At 40.5% G+C, this 20809-nt stretch overlaps 2 protein-coding genes across 3 annotated transcripts in view; one reads left to right on the top strand and one right to left on the bottom strand.

The window, feature by feature from the left end:
* Positions 1 to 645: 645 nt before the first annotated feature.
* RIDA (reactive intermediate imine deaminase A homolog) lies at positions 646 to 20029 on the bottom strand. The gene is made up of 6 exons (XM_066265995.1): positions 19830 to 20029; positions 6737 to 6842; positions 4430 to 4484; positions 4135 to 4203; positions 2151 to 2206; positions 646 to 1076 (listed from the first exon to the last, which is right to left on the bottom strand). Exons 1-6 carry the CDS (start codon positions 19892 to 19894, stop codon positions 1014 to 1016), a joined length of 414 nt encoding a protein of 137 aa, XP_066122092.1. The 5' UTR covers positions 19895 to 20029; the 3' UTR covers positions 646 to 1013.
* Positions 20030 to 20106: 77 nt separating this feature from the next.
* Positions 20107 to 20809, top strand: part of POP1 (POP1 homolog, ribonuclease P/MRP subunit) — a 47131-nt gene continuing 46428 nt past the window's right edge. For both annotated transcript variants that reach the window (XM_066265987.1, XM_066265986.1), the window contains exon 1: positions 20107 to 20193. The gene's annotated coding sequence lies outside the window, so the exon portion shown is untranslated. The remainder of the gene's footprint in view (positions 20194 to 20809) is intronic.

Below are 20809 nucleotides of genomic sequence, written 5' to 3'. Positions count from 1 at the left end.
GTATATCCAACACAAAAAAAGACTACACTACAGTTTTAAAAATGGGTAGATGTACATGTATTTATATGGAAGATCTTCAAGATAGAAGTATCCGTAGAATAATACAGGGTGGAGCAAAAGTAGGTTTATTGTGAGTACGCAAAACAATTTAATCTTGTATCATTATTTAATAATTATTGTTATTATTTTCCATACAACTGTAAACATACTTTTGCTGACTTCTATATATTAAGTTCCATTTATGTATACAAGCTAAAACCAAACTTAGACAATCAGGTATGTAATGAGTAGAAAGCTCCCTGCTGGTTATACTCAATACTCTCAGCAGTGGTTCTCTTTGGGGAGGTTAGTGGAATGGAGAGTGACTGAGGAGACTTTTACTTCTTAATCTATATAATTTTGTGTTGAAATTTATTCTACAAAATGGAGGTATTTATGTAGTAGTTGTCTAAAAATGTTCAAAGACTTCAAAGAACAAACACAAAATGGTTACAAATTGATTACAACAGTGTAAAAACATAGGAAGTCAGAAATGCTATTAAAAAATAGCATTTTAACTTATTGGTCCTCCCCATCTTTAATTACATAAAGTGCTCTAATATAGAAATTAAGCTTAAAAAATAAATGAACAGAATCAAACCTAGAAAAATCTGCATGTCTATTTTATTCCCATTAGAAAAGTATTATTTATACAAAATTTTGGTCCACCTTCTTCTTCTTTACCTCTACCATTCTAACTTAATTCTTTAATTTTACTCAAGTAAAAGCAGAATCATATATCTGACATGAAAATTAAATATTTGATAATAAAGTAAAATGATTTAATTGACTAGGTATACTTTTAGTAACTGGATTCATCTCATTTTCAATTCATGTTCAATTCCCCTTATTATATGGTATTTCCATAATACTTCACTTTAGCCAGTCTTATACTTTCTGACACTGATTATAAAAATTAAGACGTTAATTTAAAAACATTATTAACATTCCAGACTAAGTAACAGCAGGCCCACTTAGACTGATGCTGTTGTGAGAGGGCCCTGGACAGCTACTGCTTCAATCTCAACACGGCCTCCCTGTAAGGGAAAAATGAAGCAATGTTTAGGTCAGTTTTTATAAATTAAGAGAGCTCCATAATACCTACTAAAAACATATAGCAATATAGCACTTTTTTTTGGGGGGGGGACAGAGAGAGACAGAGAGAGGAACAGATAGGGACAGACAGGAAGGGAGAGAGATGAGAAGCATTAATTCTTATTGCAGCACCTTAGTTGTTCATTGAGTGCTTTCTCATATGTGCCTTGACCAGGGGGCTTACAGCAGAGAGAGTGACCCCATGCCCAAACCAGCCACCTTGGGTTCAAGCTGGCAACCTTGGGGTTTTGAACCTGGGTTCTCTGCATTCCCATCTGATGCTCTATCCACTGTGCCACTGCCTGGTCAGGCAATACAGCACTTTTTACATTAAACTTTTCAAAGAAAGAAAGGAATGGGAAACATCACTGAGAACCTATGATAGGCCAGGTTACATGCTAATCATGTTCATATACATTAGCTCATGGGATTCTCACAGCAGCTCTGACAGGCAGATATTCTTTTCTCAGTTCAGAGGCTGATACACTGAAGCTTAGAAAGGTTATTTAACCTGTATCAGGACACAAAGCTAAATGGTAGAGTTTCAAATCCACACTTTGTGATTCCAAGTACAGAGCTTGCACTGCTATCCCCAATACCTGAATAAGTGTGATGATATTAATCATTTCGAGTAACAACCAATTGAAGTAATTAGAGTAACCACTCACAAATCTGGTTCAATTTATACAGTTTCTAAGACACATTAAAACACTACTGCTGATATTTTACTTTTTCTAACAATTTAAGTACTGTACTCTAATTCTGTAGTGTTCATGTATGGCCTTAATTTTTAATTTTCTGAATTTTGAAGACTAATTTTTAAAATCTCTTGTTTCTTAATTTTCCCCCCATGCATGTAATATTGGATGTTTCCTTTCAGACTTTATGTCCCTGAAAAGCAGAGACTATTTCTTTTCTTTTTAGAAATTTCCTGCTACAATGCTTAGTTTGTTATATTCAGAAAACAGTGTAGAAATTTAAAGTTGTGTACATTAGCTATCTTAAAGTGTACTTACTCTGGGCAAAGCAGCAACCTGGTAAGCAGCTCTCGCAGGAAAATTACTCTTGAAATCTAAATTTAAAAGAATTTCACTTTAGTTTTCAAATGCTGTATAGTCAATTCTACAAAATCAAGACTCTGGAAAGTACTTCATAGATTTCTTAGTTCTTAGATATAAGTAACATTGAGAAAAAGAAGTTAGCCTGATCAGGTGGTGGCATAGTGGATAGAACATTAACCTGGAACACTAAGGACCCAAATTCAAAACCCCAAGGTTGCTGGCTTGAGCGCGGGATTGCCGGCTTGAGCATGGGATCATATAGACATGACTCCATGGTCGCTGGCTTGAGCCCAAAGGTCACTGGCTTGAGCAAGGGGTCACTGGCTCAGCTGGAGCGCCTGGTCAAGGCACATATGAGAAAGCAATCAATGAGCAACTAGAGTGCTGCAACTATGAGTTGATGCTTCTCATCTCTCTCCCTTCCTGTCTGTCTGTCCCTATCTGTCCCTCTCTCTCACTAAAAAAAAAAAAAAAAAAAAGAAAGAAAGAAAAAGAAAAACCTCACTTTCATATTTGTTTGATAAAATATTTTGCCAAAAGACTCCTATGATATCTTTAATACTTTCTAAAATGTCTTAGGTTTCTGGGGAAAAAAACAAAATACACACTCTTATCTTGTTTGATATGAAGAGGACTTTGTTTTTAAAGCTCCACTTGTAAAATAATTATCTAAATAGGGTGCAGCTGCCCATCTCCAGAAATTCTGGCAGGTAATCTCACTGCTAACTTTGGTTTACTTCAGGGTGGAGTAAGTAATGATGCTTTTTCCATGTTACACCTTTGTCTCATCTCCCCAGTTGGCAGGGACACCCATTTTCCACACTAAGACGACAGCGTTAGCAAGTATAGATAACATTTACTGAGTGCTTACACCATACCAGCATCAGCTGTAAGTGTTTACATGTTGTAGTAACTCACTTAAGCATTCCAACAACCATTTAAGGTTTTATCTCCAAACAAAAAATAAAAATTAAAAAAGGTTTTATCCCTATTTTACATATGAGGAAACGAAGGCATAGAAATGTCAAGTAATTAACCAGCTAATGATACTGAGAACCAAAAGAAAGATGGTGGCTAGAATATCATAGCAAAAATAAATACAAACTGTGTTTAAAAAAATTATTAGGAGGGCTTAAAAAGCTTGAGAAGGATGTAACAAAATTAAGCTTTAGGAAAGTGGATTTGTAGGGTTGTAGTATATTATTCTAGGATATATAATAATATAAATGTCTTGGATCTTTTTTGTGGAGACACACTATATGTGTTCAATCAGACTATCCATCTTTTAGGACAAGATGTTTACCACGTCTCTACCAGCACCTCTCAATCTTGCTTCATTATGCACACTCATTAAGAAAACAGGAGCACTGTCCTGGTGTGCCAAGGTTGCGGGTTTGACCCCCAGAGGCAGGACACAAAATGAATCAACCCGTGAATACATAAAAAAGTGGAACAACAAATCCATGTTTCTCTTTCTCTCTCCTTCCTTTCTCTCTAAAATCAATTTTTTTTTCTTTTTTTTTTTTTTGTATTTTTCTGAAGTTAGAAACGAGGAGGCAGTCAGACAGACTCCCGCATGCACCTGACCAGGATCCACCTGGCACGCCCACCAGGTGTCGATGCTCTGCCCATCTGGGGTGTTACTCTGTTGCAACCAAAGCCATTCTAGCACCTAAGGCAGAGGCCATGGAGCCATCCTTAGTGCCCGGGCCAACTTTGCTCCAATGGAGCCTTGGCTGCGGGAGAGGAAGAGAGAGACAGAGAGGAACGAGAGGGGGAGGGGTGGAGAAGCAGATGGGTGCTTCTCCTGTGTGCCCTGGCTGGGAATCAAACCCGGGACTCCTGCATGCCAGGCCAATGCTCTACCACTGAGCCAAACAGCCAGGGCCTAAAATCAATTTTTTAAAAAGGAAAATAGTAGTAGGGCAAAATTACTTACACTGTTTGTAAATTTCATTGACAGTACCGAAGTCATTTATGTCAGCCAGCAAAACAGTTGTTTTTACCACTAGAAAATACATATATTGTCATTAGGTTTAGCAATTTGGTATGATCTAAAACATTACTTAAAAACCAGTATATGGTTCTATGACTTGTCTTGATAAAAACAGGGCAGAAATTAGAACAATTGTGAGAAGCAACCAAGATATAGAATGACATAATACTGGATGCCATGTGTTCTTCAAAAAAGAACAAACAAATATCAAGCAGAAATTGAATATTAAGTTGCTCACCGTTAGTGAAGTCACAGCCTGCGGCTTTCAGAATTTCACCTATGTTTGTAAGCGCCTGCGAACCAAGGCAAGGAAGCCGTAAAGCACTGCTGTTGTATCACAGTTTTAATTCAATTCAATTAATCATTTTTTTGCTCATACCTCCTTAAATAGTTGATGATGCAGAAAAATTTTTCTCTTTTTAGGAAACTCTACTCTTTCTAAGGCACCTCTAAATAAATCTAAAATAAACCGTTTTAGATCCATACAACTAAATTAATATGAAAAGGTCTCCAACATAAATTGTTACATAATGAAATAAAACCAAGATGAAGAGTAGCATGGACAGTAAGTTCCCATCCGTGTGTGTATATGAGGATATACAGGTTCCTGCCGGTACAGCACTGACTGTCTCTGGAAGGGTACAGACGAGTGAGCGATGAAGGAAACCGGGAAGGGGGAATAGGGCGAGACACATCTTTTCACTGTATATGCTTCTTATAGCTTTTGAATTTTTTGCCGTATCTATGTATTACCTAGATTAATTATTTTCTAAAGAGCAAAAAAACACCAACAATATAATGTGCTTAGTAAAGTGGAGAGGAAGAATGAATTGAAAAAACAGGAAGTTAAGCCCTGGCCAGGCAGCTCAGTTGGTTAGGGCATTGTCCCAATGGTTATACAAGGCTGCAGCATGTATAGGAATCAACTTATTTACATAAATAAGTAGGACAACCAATTGATTATTTCTCTCCTCTCTCTTCCTTCCCCCTCTCTAAAATCAATAAAGAAAACAAAAAAATTTTAAATAATAACTTATTGTTCACAATAGCGAAGATCTGGAAACAGCCCAAGTGTCCGTCAGAGGACGAGTGGATTAAAAAGCTTTGGTACATATATACTATGGAATACTACTCAGCCATAAGAAATGATGACATCGGATCATTTACAATAACATGGATGGACCTTGACAACATTATACGGAGTGAAATAAGTAAATCAGAAAAAAAACTAAGATGAATCCATACATAGAAGGGACATAAAAATGAGACTCAGAGACATGAACAAGAATGTGATGGCAACAGGGGCAGGGGGTTGGGGAGGGGAGAGGGGGTGAAGAAGGAGAGAGGGGTTAGGGGAGGGGAGGGGCACAAAGAAAACCAGATAGAAGGTGACAGAAGACAATTTAACTTTGGGGGAGGGGTATACAGCACAATCAAATGTCAAAATAATCTAGAGATATTTTCTCTCAACATATGTACCCTGATTTATCAATGTCACTACATTAAATTTAATAAAAAATAATAATAACTTAAGGACAGGGTGGAAAACTGATGTTTTTCTATAGACAACAGTGCCAAACATACATATAATTTACTAATACATCCCTTTTTTTGAGAAAAAGGAAAAACAACTCTTTAAAATAAAATATTACTTTAACAGAAAACATGTTTTAATGCTTGCTAGCTCATACTTATGGTATCAAAGTATTGTAGATTTAGGAACCGCAGAAATTATTTGTTTTAGCTTACTGGGCACTGAGACCTTCACCATTCTAGCAGCGAGGAAGAGACTCAGCCCAATCTTTTTACTCACAGAAGAAGACAATGCTTCATCACTTTTCAGGCAGATTCATTCTCTTGGAGGAAAGCCAAGAAGCAATTCACTTTAAGAATTATTTAACTAACTCCTTATGGCTGGACATTTAGGCTTTCTGTCCTTGAGTATTACAAATGACTCTGTGAATGCATTAAAGTATAATTTAATCACACTTATTGGATGAAATTGTAGTTCCCAGTTTTATTTAGAAAAACATACCGCGTGTAATCTTTGGTATTTCCCTTACTAACAAATGTTGACTTTTACTTCTGGGGTGGTGGGGTTGTTTGGCAGGTCAGTGGCCCTGATGAAAATATTTCCTAATCCTCGTGGCAGTGGCAAGATATCATCCAATTTCAATAATTCAGGTTCCGCCCACCCCTAGTTTTATTGAGCTAAAATTGACATATAATACCACATTAGTTTTAGTATATAACATGACAATTTGATGTAAGTATATATCGTGAGATGATTACTATAATAAATTTAGTTAATCCACTAATTCAGGTTTAAAGTCACCTTGGAAGTAACAGTTTCTTTTTTGGTTGTTAAATGATTCATTAAGTGTCCAACTTTCTACTGACATAAAATTGTCTTAAATCAATCAGTAAGTAACTTAAAAAGCATTTATCTGGTAATCTCTCCAAAATAACTCAGCCAAGTGGATTTTGAAGACTCCTCAATATTAAAAAATAGTAAAGAAAACCTCAAATGTAAAAAAGGACTTACTTGTTTGGCTTCCTCTGCCACCCCTCCTGGCACAAGCTGTCCACTGGAGGGGCTCAGGCCGAGCTGCCCTGAAATGTAGATGGTCCTGTCGACTAACACAGCTTGACTGCAACGAACAGAAATCAATGTACAGATAAAGATAAATGTAAAATGCAGTGCGATAAGATTCCCTTGCTAGGACACAACAAGCACAAAATGTAAAATAAAAGTAATCTGATCCCTGGCCAGGTGGCTGAGTGGATAAAGTGCCAACTCAGTGCGCAAGAGGTCGTGGGTTTGACCCTGGTTAGGGCACATACAGGAAGCAATCAGTGAATAATGAATACACAACTAAATGAAACTAAGTGAAACAGGTTGACGCTTTTCTCTCCCTCTCTTTCTTTCAAATCAATGGAAAATTTTAAAAAATAATTCATGGGACACTGGAAGGTAGGCTTCTCCCTCGCTCCTCCAAGGGAGGGTTCAGTCTCTTCCAGCCCTGCTCCAGCCACCTATGACCTAACCTTGCCCAGAATGCTGGGGTTTGCCACGGAAGGCTGAAGGTGCCCAGGGCCGTCGGCCCCATCTACAACACTGTGGATGAGCCTAGGGTATTTATTTGTGGTAAAGCAGGTAAACTGATCTCATTTGCACAAGGGCCACTTAACTACGTCTTGCCTGAATAGTCAGATTTTTTATTCTTCCCTCGAAGATCTCTGTTGTGGGTGTTGATAGTCCTATTTTCTGCTGTTTTGTTAAATATATAGTGCTTCCTTTATTCTTCCTACCTCAATGCCCCACTCATATTTCAGGCTGGGACCTACTCCTAATTTAGAGCTCTCTTTCCCCCTTTTGCCAACTTCTATTATGAATCTACCTTTGCCACCCAGCTTAGTGTATCCCAAGGTTCTCTTTACCAAGCCACAGGCACAGAGCTCTAGAAAAAGCAACCTGGTCTCATCTCTCCAAGCAGAGGAGAACAGAAGCTCCATCTCCACACATGCTGCAGATGGCTTTTTCAGTCTACCTGAATCATTACCAGCTAGAAGCAGCAGTCATTGGGACTTGGACGTGAGCTGCAAAGTATAGAATTGTGACAATTCCAGTGCCATGCGGACTTTTCCTGGATGTGGACTTTTCCTGGACTCCTGCTCCTTGTGACAGCTCCTAACAGACTGAACTGGGGTTGGGTTGCATTTTTCAGGGATTCGGCATGGTGTTGGGGCCAACTTGGACTTGGTGAACATGTTAAGGACACTACTCTTTTATGGATTCTTGCTGTACTGGCCAAGAGTTTGCTTAAAGGCTTTAATCACTGTAAAAAAAAAAAAAATAGAAGACCGGATAAAGAAGATGTGGCACATATACACCATGGTATACTATTCGGCCATAAGAAATGATGACATCGATCACTTACAACAAAAGGGTGGGATCTTGATAACATTATACGGAGTGAAATAAGTAAATCAGAAAAAAACAAGAACTGCAGGATTCCATACATTGGTGGGACATAAAAATGAGACTAAGAGACATGGACAAGAGTGTGGTGGTTACAGGGGGCCAGGGGAGGGAAGGAAGGAGAGGGGGAGGGGTGGGGGAGGGGCAAAAGAAAACTAGATAGAAGGTGACGGAGGACAATCTGACTTTGGGTGATGGGTATGCAACAGAATTGAATGACAAGATAACCTGGACATGTTTTCTTTGAATATATGTACCCTGATTTATTGATGTCACCCCATTAAAACAAAAATTTATTTATAAAAAAAATAAAATAAAAAATAATTCATAACTGACTTCATTAAAATGAAAAATTTTTGCTTGCTGACAAACATCTTTAGCCCTGGCCAGTTGGCTCAGTGGATAGAGCACCACACTGGCGTGTGGATGTTCCAGATTCCATTCCCTGTGAGGGCACACATGAGAGCAACCATCTGCTTCTCTTTCCCTCCCTCTCCCCCTTCTCTCTCTCTTTCCCTCTTGCAGCCAGTAGCTTGGTTGGTGTGAGTGTCAGCCCTGGGTGCTGAGGATAGCTTGGTTGATTCCAGCATTGGCCCTGTCTTGGGGTTGCTGGGTGGATCCCAGTTGGGGCACGAGGGAGTCTGTCTCCTATCTCCTCTCCTCTCACTTAGAAAAACAAAACAAAACAAAACATCTTCAGGAAAATGAAATCACAAGTCACTGATTGGGAGAAAATATTTGCAAAACATATATCTAACAAAGAACTTGTATCCAGAACTCTTATAACTCAATAATATGAAAACAAATAATCCAATGAAAAATGGGCAAATGAAGTGTATCCAGTTTCATTCTGCAGTTTTCATTGTTGTTCAGTGTGGAGATATATCAATTTCCTACTGATAAAAATCAAGGAAAATTTACCATGCCACCTGTATTTATGTAAAGTCTGGTTGAAATGGAAAACTATTTAAAAAATATTGCCTGGTCAAGGCACATATGGGAGTTGATGCTTCCAGCTCCTCCCCCCTTCTCTCTCTCTGTCTCTCCTCTCTCTCTCTCTCTCTCTCTCTCTCTGTCTTTCCCTCTCCTCTATAAAATGAATTAAAAAAAAAATATAGTAAGGCCCTGGCCGGTTGGCTCAGCGGTAGAGCGTCGGCCTAGCGTGCAGAGGACCCGGGTTTGATTCCCGGCCAGGGCACACAGGAGAAGCGCCCATTTGCTTCTCCACCCCTCCGCCGCGCCTTCCTCTCTGTCTCTCTCTTCCCCTCCCGCAGCCAAGGCTCCATTGGAGCAAAGATGGCCCGGGCGCTGGGGATGGCTCTGTGGCCTCTGCCTCAGGCGCTAGAGTGGCTCTGGTCACAACATGGCGACGCCCAGGATGGGCAGAGCATCGCCCCTGGTGGGCGTGCCGGGTGGATCCCGGTTGGGCGCATGCGGGAGTCTGTCTGACTGTCTCTCCCTGTTTCCAGCTTCAGAAAAAAAAAATGCAAAAAAAAAATATATATATATAGTAAAAAAGAAGAAAGTAGGACAAAACTTGTATGTCCTCTGATCTTACTCTGAAGACTGAGTATGCAGGAACACAAAGTCATGTTTCTCTTGTCTGGCAAAGTTGTTGCTAATAGAAGCCAGAAGCCAACAAAGCAGAAGAAGCCTCTCTGCCTGCCCAGCAGAAACATACTGGGCAGTGTGAACTGTTTTAATAAGAAAGTGGCTTCATTTGAAAAGGCTGGAATCTTCCCTGAATTTGGATTTGCACAAACACAAAAGCTTGTAAGCAAAATTAATGATCTGACTGGAGAGGCCTTGGTGAAGCTCTCTGAAACTCTGCATGGTTTGTGACCCGGAGCCGAATAATAAAGGCCTCTTTCAGATGACACTTTTTCCAGGATTATTTTTTCCTTGTAGTCTCTCAACGCAAGGTTTTAAAGGAATTGAAAATTATAACACAGGGTTCCCCAAACTTTTTACACAGGGGGCCAGTTCACTGTCCCTCAGACCGTTGGAGGGCCAGACTATAAAAAAAAAACCTATGAACAAATCCCTATGCACACTGCACATATCTTATTTTAAAGTAAAAAAACAAAACGGGAACAAATACAATATTTAAAATAAAGAACAAGTAAATTTAAATCAACAAACTGACCAGTATTTCAATGGGAACTATGCTCCTCTCACTGACCACCAATGAAAGAGGTGCACCTTCTGGTAGTGCAGCAGGGGCTGGATAAATGGCCTCAGGGGGCCGCATGTGGCCCACGGGCCGTAGTTTGGGGACCCCTGTTATAATATTTTCTTTCAGCATGTAACCGAAAGAAATTCTGATGTTTCTTAGCGAAGCTAGTTTCTCATTTTTGTCCTTTGAGAGCATGCTGATACCGTCAAGAATTCTTGTTTTTCTGAACCCACTTTGGAAACTGGAAGGATCACTGAGGGATAAAACGAAGTGGCATGCCACTAAAACTGTTTGGAGTACCTGCTAACACATCTGGTTTTGCTGCTTTGGTGAAGGAAGGAGCTCCATAGGTCGCTCTGGATCATCGCTTTTACATCAAAAACTGCCAAAGAGCCCTGGCCGGTTGGCTCAGCGGTAGAGCGTCGGCCTAGCGTGAGGAGGACCCGGGTTCGATTCCCGACCAGGGCACACAGGAGAAGCGCCCATTTGCTTCTCCACCCCTCCGCCGCGCCTTCCTCTCTGTCTCTCTCTTCCCCTCGCGCAGCCAAGGCTCCATTGGAGCAAAGATGGCCCGGGCGCTGGGGATGGCTCTGTGGCCTCTGCCTCAGGCGCTAGAGTGGCTCTGGTCGCAATATGGCGACACCCAGGATGGGCAGAGCGTCGCCCCATGGTGGGCCTGCCGGGTGGATCCCGGTCGGGCGCATGCGGGAGTCTGTCTGACTATCTCTCCCTGTTTCCAGCTTCAGAAAAATGAAAACAAACAAACAAACAAACAAAAAACTGCCAAAGATAGTGAAAGAAGTCTTGTCTAATGTCTTAAGTCACTTTATCCCTAGAATCACTGCCTTGTTAAGAGCTTCTCTTGAGAAATGGGAGTAGAATATAAAGTTATTTTCTATTTCTCCAAAGGACAAGTCTCAATGCACTGGGGAATTCTCATTCTGTTTGCTGCTTCCATAATTTCATGAACCAGGGTGTGCAGACACTTGAAGCAGTCCGCTGGGTTGTGAAAGCCAACGGTGTGTTAGAAAGCATTCTGCTTACTGCTCTAGCTCTTTATTCAAGAGAAACAGCAGCACCCTTCTAGTTGATTTTAGTGTAATTAATTTTAACTTTCTTTTAAATTTAATATTCCTTCTGAGTTTCCTTTTTAAACTGGGAGAGTTTAATCTGTTTATATTAATGTGTTTATTCATATATTTAGAGTTATTTGTTATCTTATTCTCTTTTCTATGTCTCATGTTTTCATTTTTTTTCCTCCTCCTTCTTTTTTGACTTCTGAAGTATTGACTGAGTTTTCCTCACATCCTAAACTTCTGGTTTGGAAATAACTTGTAGTCTTTCTAATTTAGTAATTTCTCTTGCGTTTTTACATACATACTTGACTTAAATTCTCAGGTTTATCCAGCTTCCTGAGTAGTACAGGAAGGACTTTAGAACTCTTTAACTCAGCTCTCTCCTTTAGTTATTTCTATTATTTTAGTTCTACTGTGTTTTCACTTAGCCTCTTCCCCAAAGCCCAACTTTGTATATTGTTAGTTTCTTCACAGGGCTTATTTAGGTTTACTTACATGATTCTTTTTTGCACATACTCCTTATTGAGGTATATTTTTAGTGTTTTTTTCTAGCAGGGACGTGTTTAACAACAATTTTTTTTTACTTTGACCAAAAAATGTCCACTTTGCCCTCACTTTTGAAATATAATTTAGCTGGATATAGAATCAATTAGTTTTTACAGCACTTTGAAGATTTATTGTTGATGTGATGTCCGCTGTCAGTGATGTCTTGCCTTTCTAGATAATCTGTTTTCTCTGTTTGATTTTAAGGTTTTCTCCTTGCCCTTGATGTATTCTGCATACTGTACAACACAGGCTCAGGGCATATGCAAACTGCCTTACTGCTTTGCCAGGTTAGCAAAAGTTTTCTAGTCCTTTTTCTTTTTTTTTTTGTATTTTTCTGAAATTGGAAACAGGGAGGCAGTCAGACAGACTCCCACATGCGCCCGACAGGGATCCACCTGGCACACCCACCAGGGGGCGATGCTCTGCCCATCTGGGGCGTTGCTCTGTTGCAACCAGAGGCACTCTAGCGCCTGAGGCAGAGGCCATGGGGCCATCCCCAGCGCCCGGGCCAACTTTGCTCCAATGGAGCCTTGGCTGCGGGAGGGGAAGAGAGAGACAGAGAGGAAGGAGAGGGGGAGGGGTGGAGAAGCAGATGGACGCTTCTCCTGTGTGCCCTGTCCAGGAATCAAACCTGGGACTCCTGCATGCCAGGCCAATGCTCTGCCACTGAGCTAACTGGCCAGGGCTAACTAATCTTTCTATAGATCCTTTGCCATGATCTAATGTAGTGGTGTTCTCAAAGTGTAGTTTCTCAATTCTCAGCACTTACACTACTTGGGATCATACAATGCAAACTGTTCCCACATTATTCATTAGATATTCTTCTTTGTCATTATTTTTTTAATTTGTCATTATTTTTAAGGTAAAGTTTGATAAAATGTTTGAACTCATGGTTGGTCCAATGATGAATACTTTTAATAAATGGATGAAGTATGAAAAAAAGTGGGCAAATGATTTGAACTGGTATTTCACAAAGAAGATATATGAAGAGCTAAGGAGCACTGCTCATGAAAGACACTCAACATGATTAGCCGTTGCAGAAATGTAAACCACAATCACAGCAGGATACCACTTCATGTAGTAGGACATCCCTGACAAGTATTAGTGAGGATGCACAGCAACTGGAACCCTTCATACACTGTTGGTGGGAATGCACAACAGTGGACACTCTGGAAAATAGTTTGGCAGTTTCTTGAAAAATTAAACAGATATATAACATAAAACCCAGCAATTTCTTTCCTAGGCTATTATCCTAAAGAAATGAAACAAACAAACAAAACAAAACTAAAGACTTCATGTGAATGTTAAGAACAGTATTATTCATGGCAGCAAAAAGAAAAGAACTAAAAACACCCACAAATAGATTCAGCAAAAGACTACATGTTATTTTATTCTATTTACATGAAATTCTAGAAAAGACAAAAGAACAGCAGCAGAAAGTAGACTAGTGGCTGGCTAGGGCTATGGGCACAAGGGAAAATTTTGGGGTGGATGATAGAAATGTTCTAAAACATTTTTCTTTATAATTTAAAATATAAACTTTCTAATTATTTATTAATGATTTTTTGAAAAGAACATTTACATGGTTCGAAAATCTGAAAAATATACCAAAAAAATCAGTTTAAAATCTCTCTTCTACCCTTATCCTGTCTGCTCAGTTCCCAGCCCCATACGTAACCATTGCTCTTCTTTATATATTCTCCCAAAGTTTCTTCATGCATGAGGAAAAACAAATATAAAACTTCTCTCCCCATTCATACAACATATGGTATGCTTTTTTCCACCCCACAGCATATTATGATTTTTCCATAAATATAAGTAAATTGCTTCCTCATTCTTTTGACAACAGCACAATCTTTTGTTGTATAGATGTACTTTAACTAGATAATGATTCCAATATTTTCTCATTGTAAACAAAACTACATTGAAAACCATCTCTCTCTCTCTCCCTCTTTCTCACACACACACATTTCCCTGAGTAACTAAGTCTTTCTTCTGAGCCCCAGAGGTTCTCTGGTGGAGCCTTTCTTATACCAGACAGAAGGTCCTGCCTCGTATGAGAGCTAGTGGTGTTGTTTTCCTGACTCTTCTCCAGCGTATGCCAGAATATAAACTCCTTGAAGGCAGGGCCAATGTCTTCCTATGTCTCTTGCTGCTCAGGGCTTAGGTAATTCCTTACACATAGCGCAAACTTAACTTCTTACTGATGTTTTACTCTCTAACCACTTAATAGTTTAAACAACTTTGGCTGTCAATAAAGTATCTTTTTTTTTGGAGGATCTACTGGCTTTTAATGTGGGTTTTGGAGAAATGAAGAGGGTAAATTTATACTTGGTAACAGGATTTAGAAAGTCTAGAAATTCTTCTCCACTATCTGGCTTTCACCCAACTAATGAGTTTGTGAATGTGTCAGTTTTTCAGGTTGAACAGTACCATCAGCTAACATTGTTTCTATTAAGTGTCCTGTAGAATTAGACAACCATTTGAAAAGTACCTTTAACTCTCTCCCCATACCTGAAATATAATTCAAGCCCATATGCATTGATCAAAAAAATTTTTACCATTAAAATGGAACTCATTTATTCTCAGAAAATTAGATGTAAGCCCTGGACATCTGAGTATAGATTTTTCACAAAAATAATTAGGTAGTTCACCCTTCTTGAGTGTAAGAATCCTACTATCTATACAGAATTCATTAAGCTCAAGATAAAGGGTAATAACACTGTTCAAAAGCATCCTAGTAATAGTTCTTATAGCATACTCTATGTCACGTGGACTATCACTTCAATATTTCATGACTATATGGATGGGGTGCTAGCAAAATGGAAAGCAATGCAATAGCCATGTGATGTAGAAATCTCCCAAGGTTCTGTCCTGGAGTAACCCTGAAATGTTCTGCACCAATTAGCTAATTAGTGACAATACTGCACTCATCCCAACGCCAGGGACTGAAAGTTCAACACATTTGAATTCCTCTTGGAGAAGACCCAGAATTTTCAAAAACTGCACTAACTATAAACTCCAAGCACAAAAACTCTTGTCTCCAAATGGTTGTAAAACATGTTTAATTCACCTTATCAGGATATAACTAGTTAGTTGAAATATGTTTTTTTCTTCATAAAATATTGAAAATTAGTACCTTTTCTAATGGCCTTGTATCATCTTTGGATACACAAAAGCACAAGAGGCACAATGTCCTGAAAAGTCTACACAATGAATCTGACTGATAGCGCTCCCCCATCACACTGGCATATCATTTAACGAGTCACTTTTGTTTGCAGCTTAGAATGATAGTTGACCCCCCACCTCCAAGTCAACCAGATATATTACCCTTATACTTTCTTTCTTGAACAAAGTGCATCTTTGTGGAAGGTGTATGCTGCCGGCTCTACAATCACTTCGTTTTTGTTAACAGTCACTTTTGTTCTGAAGTAAAACCACTGTGTGATTGAGGGAGAAGGATCAGTCAGAAGAAGAAAGAAGATTACTGATTTTTACTTTTATTGTAATACCCCCTTAACTAGTCTTTTTAAAAAATTTTAATTTATTGCGTTTACATAGATTCAAGTGCCCCTTAACTCGTCTTAACATCTTCTCAAATTACTATCAGAATTTCCTTCTTAAAAGAGATCGGATCTATGTCAAGAGAAAAAGATATTTCTGATGTACTAAACAAACCTGTGGAGGTAAATTAGTAGCGTGACTAACTTAGCCATTGCTCCCAGTTACCTTCAGACAAGTAAAAAAAATAGAGCGATCTGATCATGTCACTTCCTTCTCAAAAACATCTGATGGCCCCTCACTGCATACACAATAAAGTTTACACTCCAGTTTTTCATTGGAAACCATCACATCCAGACTTTGCTAAAAGCTAATTTTTACTATGAGGCAAAACAAAAATTCAAATCCAAAGTCCATAGAGCACTTAGAAGAGTGCCTAGTGCTGAGTAAGCACCAAGAAATGTAATCAATCCTTTGATTACATGGAGAAAAATGTCATTTTTAGAAAACAACTTAAATAAACATCACTTTTAGCAAAGATAGAGGCCTTGAGTCCTGAACCAACTACAGGATCTAGCTAGAATTTAATAACAATGTTTATTTACTTGAGGTTATTTTTTTATTGTTAACTTCTATTGGGTAGTTTTCTGTTTAGAGTACTACTGTCAAGTTTCCTTTTTAAATTTGTTATATAAAGTGAGCCATTTCAAAGAAAAGTGTTAAGTAAATGATAGTATAGGTCAGCGGTTCTCAACCTGTGGATTGCGACCCCGGTGGGGGTCGAATGGATGGCTTTAGGCAACCCCTGTGTTTTGGTCGTTCGATCCCCGCGGGGTCGTGACCCACAGGTTGAGAACCGCTGGTATAGGTAGTACATGGATTTGGCAAAGAAAAATAAAAAAAAGAGTCAAAGTGGTATTTGTGTTACTAAAACTTTCTCCAGAAATCTTTATGCCATATATTCTTCTACCTCTATGCCTCAAGTCATTCCCTCTATCTTGAATGCCTTTTACCCCTTGATTTCCTGTTGAAGTCCTTAACCAAGTATAGTTGATCCTTGAACAAAGAGGAGAATAGGGGCATCCACCCCCACAATAGCAGAAAATCCATGTATAACTTTTTATTTCCCCCAAATTGAACTACTTATAGCAGTGATGGGCAATCTTTTGAGCTTGGTGTGTCAAAATTTCCCAAAGAACCGAGCATAACTCGGGTGGTGTGTCACTTCAAGAAAAAAACCCATAATTTTGCGATATTTATAGTTTAAATAACAAAAATGTATAATTTTAATATATAACTGTATTTAATAAACCAAAAATTAATTATTTAACTTACCTGCTTAGTGACTTCTTTGTTCATCTGTCAGTTGGTTTCTTTTGTTGGTCTTGATATTATTTAACTTGTGTGGGGTGCCGTGAACTAAGATAAGTGAGGGGGAGGGGGAATTCTTTAACTAACCTGCCTATTAGTTACTTTTTTGTTGCTAAATTTCATTGGCTAAATCTTCAATTGAAGGTTGATATTTTGTACACTTCAAGCCCAAGCAAGTGCTACTAACTTCATCTGTCAATCTCTTTCTTTTGTTGGGGTTTTGATGTTATTTAATGCTGAGAATAAGGTTTCACAAAAGTATGTAGAAGGAAAAATTGTGAGTAAAGCTATTGCTGTATTTTTCAGGGTGCTAAAAGTGTCTGGTAATTGGTTCCAGGCACTCCAAATTTCCTGTTTGTAGTGGCACTCCTCTTGATTTTCCAAGCGGCACCTTTCCAGATTCTCAAGCTTTGACCTCAAGTTGACAAACACCTGAGCCCAGATGCTGTCTTGAAATTCTGCAAGTTGCATCTTATGTAAATTAAGATGGCTGCCGCTATTTCTAATGGCGGGAAACGGCACCCATAGCACAGGCCCTCGCCTCTCCCAGCCTCCCCCTCACTTATCTCAGTAATGATGGTCAATTAGAAATCCATGACACCCCAGAACAGTAGATTGGATGATGGTTGTTGTGGTTATGTGGTTGCTGGTAATAGCGATCACAGGACCCCCAGAGATGCATACCCCGTGGCTTTCTGCTGCTCCCTGCTCTGCTGGCTGGAAGTGAGGTCAAAGATCCCCTAATGGCCTAATCGGAAGTCCTAGAACTAGACACTCTGTGCTGAAGTTCTCTTGATTTGGCCTACAGACCTCCAGCACAGAGTGTCTACACTACAGCAAATGTTTTATCCTCGGCTACTGCACCTGGCCGTGCAGGAGCCGAGATGAAACATCCTTCTCAGCATGAGGCCCCATACTTCTCTGATACGCGGCCGCATGCGGCTGCGTGTCATCAAAAATGGCTACACGTGTCAGTGCTGACACGCGTGTCATAGGTTCACCATCATGGACTTATAGCCTACTCTTGACTGAAAGCCTTACTGATAATACAAACAGATGACTGACATATTTTGTGTATGTACTATATGCTGTATTCTTTTTGTTTTGTTTTAAGTGAGAGGAAGGGAGATAGACAGACTCCCACATGTGCCTGGACCAGGATCCACCCGGCAATTCCTGTCTTGGGCTAATGGGCAAATCAACTGAGCTGTCCTTAGCATCTGAGGCCAACACTTGGACCAACCTGGGCTGATACTTGAACCATTAGGGCCACTGGCTAAGAGAGAGGAAGAGAGAGAGAAGGGGCAGAGGGAGAGGAAGAGAAGCAGATGGTTGCTTCTCATGTGTGCCCTGACCGGGGTTTGAATCTGGTACGTCAGCATACAGGGCCAATGCTCTATCCACTGAGCCAACCAGTCAGGGCCCTATATAGTGTATTCTTATAATTAAGCTAAAGAAAAGAACATGTTATTAGGAAAATCATAAGAAAAATACATTTACAGTATTGAAAAAAAGCCATGTATAAGTGGAGCCACACAACTCAATCCATGTTGTTTAAAGGTCAACTATAATTTAAGAATCAAACTTTACAACAACATTGTAAATGGCAAACCCAACCTTCAAAACCCAATTTAAGGACTACCTGTCACAAGGAACCTTCCTAAATCTTTTCCTTCCTCTGCCCCTAATTAGCATCAGTTTCTTCTTTTCCTCTTTTGCCATCCCCGCTCCCCACCTCCTGTACCTCTGCACTCCCTTTGCATTTTATTTCTAACCCTGCTATAACAATTACTGTTCTGCTACACATAAGTGCTATTTTTCATGACAGTGAGGCATAGAGGAGGGAACTTAGACTGTTCAAAAGAGCTGTCATTTTCACTAACAGACGACCTTGGACAAGTTCACTTTGAGCTTCAGTTTTCTTTTTGCAAAATGGGGATGGGACTTTAGAGCAGATGGTTGTCATGGTGCTGCCCTACAGCATGCTCTACATTTCTGTATCCCTTGAAGTGCTTTGCAGATGTAGGTACTCAATACATGTCTGTCATAGTTCAAGTTCGCCAGCTGTAGTACTTTTTTTTTTTCTTTTTACAGGGATAGTCAGAGAGAGGGACAGACAGACAGGAACGGAGAGAGAAGAGAAGCATCAATCATCAGTTTTTCGATGTGACACCACAGTTCATTGATTGCTTTCTCATATGTGCCTTGACTGCGGGCCTTCAGCAGACCAAGTAACCCCTTGCTCAAACCAGTGACCTTGGGTCCAAGCTGGTGAGCTTTGCTCAAACCAGATGGGCCCGAGCTCAAGCTGGCGACTTTGGGGTCTCGAACCTGATCTTCCGCATCCCAGTCGGACGCTCTATCCACTGCACCACTGCCTGGTCAGGCCAGCTGTAGTACTTTTAAAAGTGAACAGACACTATAGACTATTTTTAAAAGGAAAAGTGTAAAAAAGGTTACAGGGTATACTTTAGTAAAGAATTAAAATTAACAAAAATTATATTAGGAAAATAAAAGTCTACAAGAATGCATATAAAATACAATAGTTTTAAAGCTGCACTGCTTTGTAATAATAGTAGAAAGTCACTGAACTGTACACTCTAAAGGGTTGGATTTTGGGTGTATATGAATTATACAGCTCGATAAACCTGGTACAAAAAGAGAAGAAAAAAGTTCAAAACAGATCACTTCTAACCGGAGGAACTTGCTGTCGGGCTGGTTACTGGCGAGGCACCCCAGGTCTGGGCAAAGTCCGGAGAGCGCAGGGTCCCCGTCCTAAAGTGTTTCTAACTCCCCGTGGGTCTCCGGGTGCATTGCCCCTTTCCCGGGTTAGGCTTCTTCGCATGTTCGATGAGGTTGGTGGCTGAACCCCGAAGCCCACACCCCCGCTCTGATCCCGGTAATCAGCTCCGTACCCCCGATCCCGCACGCCAGGGGTCCGTCCATGCTCCACATGCCTAGTTACTGTAGGGACCAGTCTAGTTACCTGTAGGGACCAATGGCCGCCGGGGCTTTCGTGGTACTGATCACCTTCCTGATTAAGGACGTCATGGCTAATCCTTTTCTCTTCAGGCACCTCGGAGAGAACAACCGCTCACACTAGCACCACTCGCTCGTCGAGGGTCTAACTAGTCCCGGGTAGTCCCAGGAACGCGTTACTGAGGCAGATTTCGCTGAGCACTCTGGGAGTTGTAGTCTCCGCGCGGCTCCCGGCCACGTGAAGGCAGCGGCGCACTGGCGCATGCGCCCTCCAGCTCTCTCGCCGCACATGGCGTTTTGGAAGGGGCTGTCGCAGAACCGGTCATTCTGACTCAGGACGCCGTACCTTTCTTCCTTAGAGCGTCAGGCAGGTAGGTCTTTAGGTGCTGGTATTTATTCGGGGAGATTGTGTGTGCGTGTGTGAACCCCCGGCCCGGCACCCGGGCACTGCGGCCCCATACCCCATCTTCGCTTCCTTAGACCCGGCTGACCTCCTCTTTCGTCTTCTTCCCCTGTTGTCTGCTCCTGGGCCCCTCTCCCCCGCCACACCTCCTCCGGCCCCTGCACTCCAGCTCCACGAGTCTCATTTTGCTGCATTGCTACTCCGGGCCTGGGAATAGGCTTGTACCACCTCTCCCTATACCTTAAATAGCCATTTTCAACCTTTTTCATCTCGTGGCACACAGAAATTACCAAAATTCTGCGGTACACCAAAAAATAGATTATACTTTTTGCCAGTATGACAGAAAATAGGTATAATTTTGATTCATTCACACCAGACGGCTACTGTTGTGTTGACTGTTATTTTTTTAATTTGTCAAAGGGAAAAGAGGTTAGTGCTCCTGACCAAATAAATGGTCAAGTATTGCATGTTTAAAAAAAATCTAGCGGCACCCTAGTCCTAAAGCAGTAAGTTGGGTCATTCTGGGACCACGCCGAGCTCTGGGCATTTCCCACCTTCCAGCCCCTCCCATGTACCCTTCTCTT

This window comes from Saccopteryx bilineata, chromosome 3 (genome assembly GCF_036850765.1).
Source record: "Saccopteryx bilineata isolate mSacBil1 chromosome 3, mSacBil1_pri_phased_curated, whole genome shotgun sequence".
Classification (NCBI taxonomy): Eukaryota; Metazoa; Chordata; class Mammalia; order Chiroptera; family Emballonuridae; genus Saccopteryx; species Saccopteryx bilineata.
Note: the sequence above shows the minus strand (reverse complement) of the source record. Positions and strands in the feature narration are given on the sequence as shown.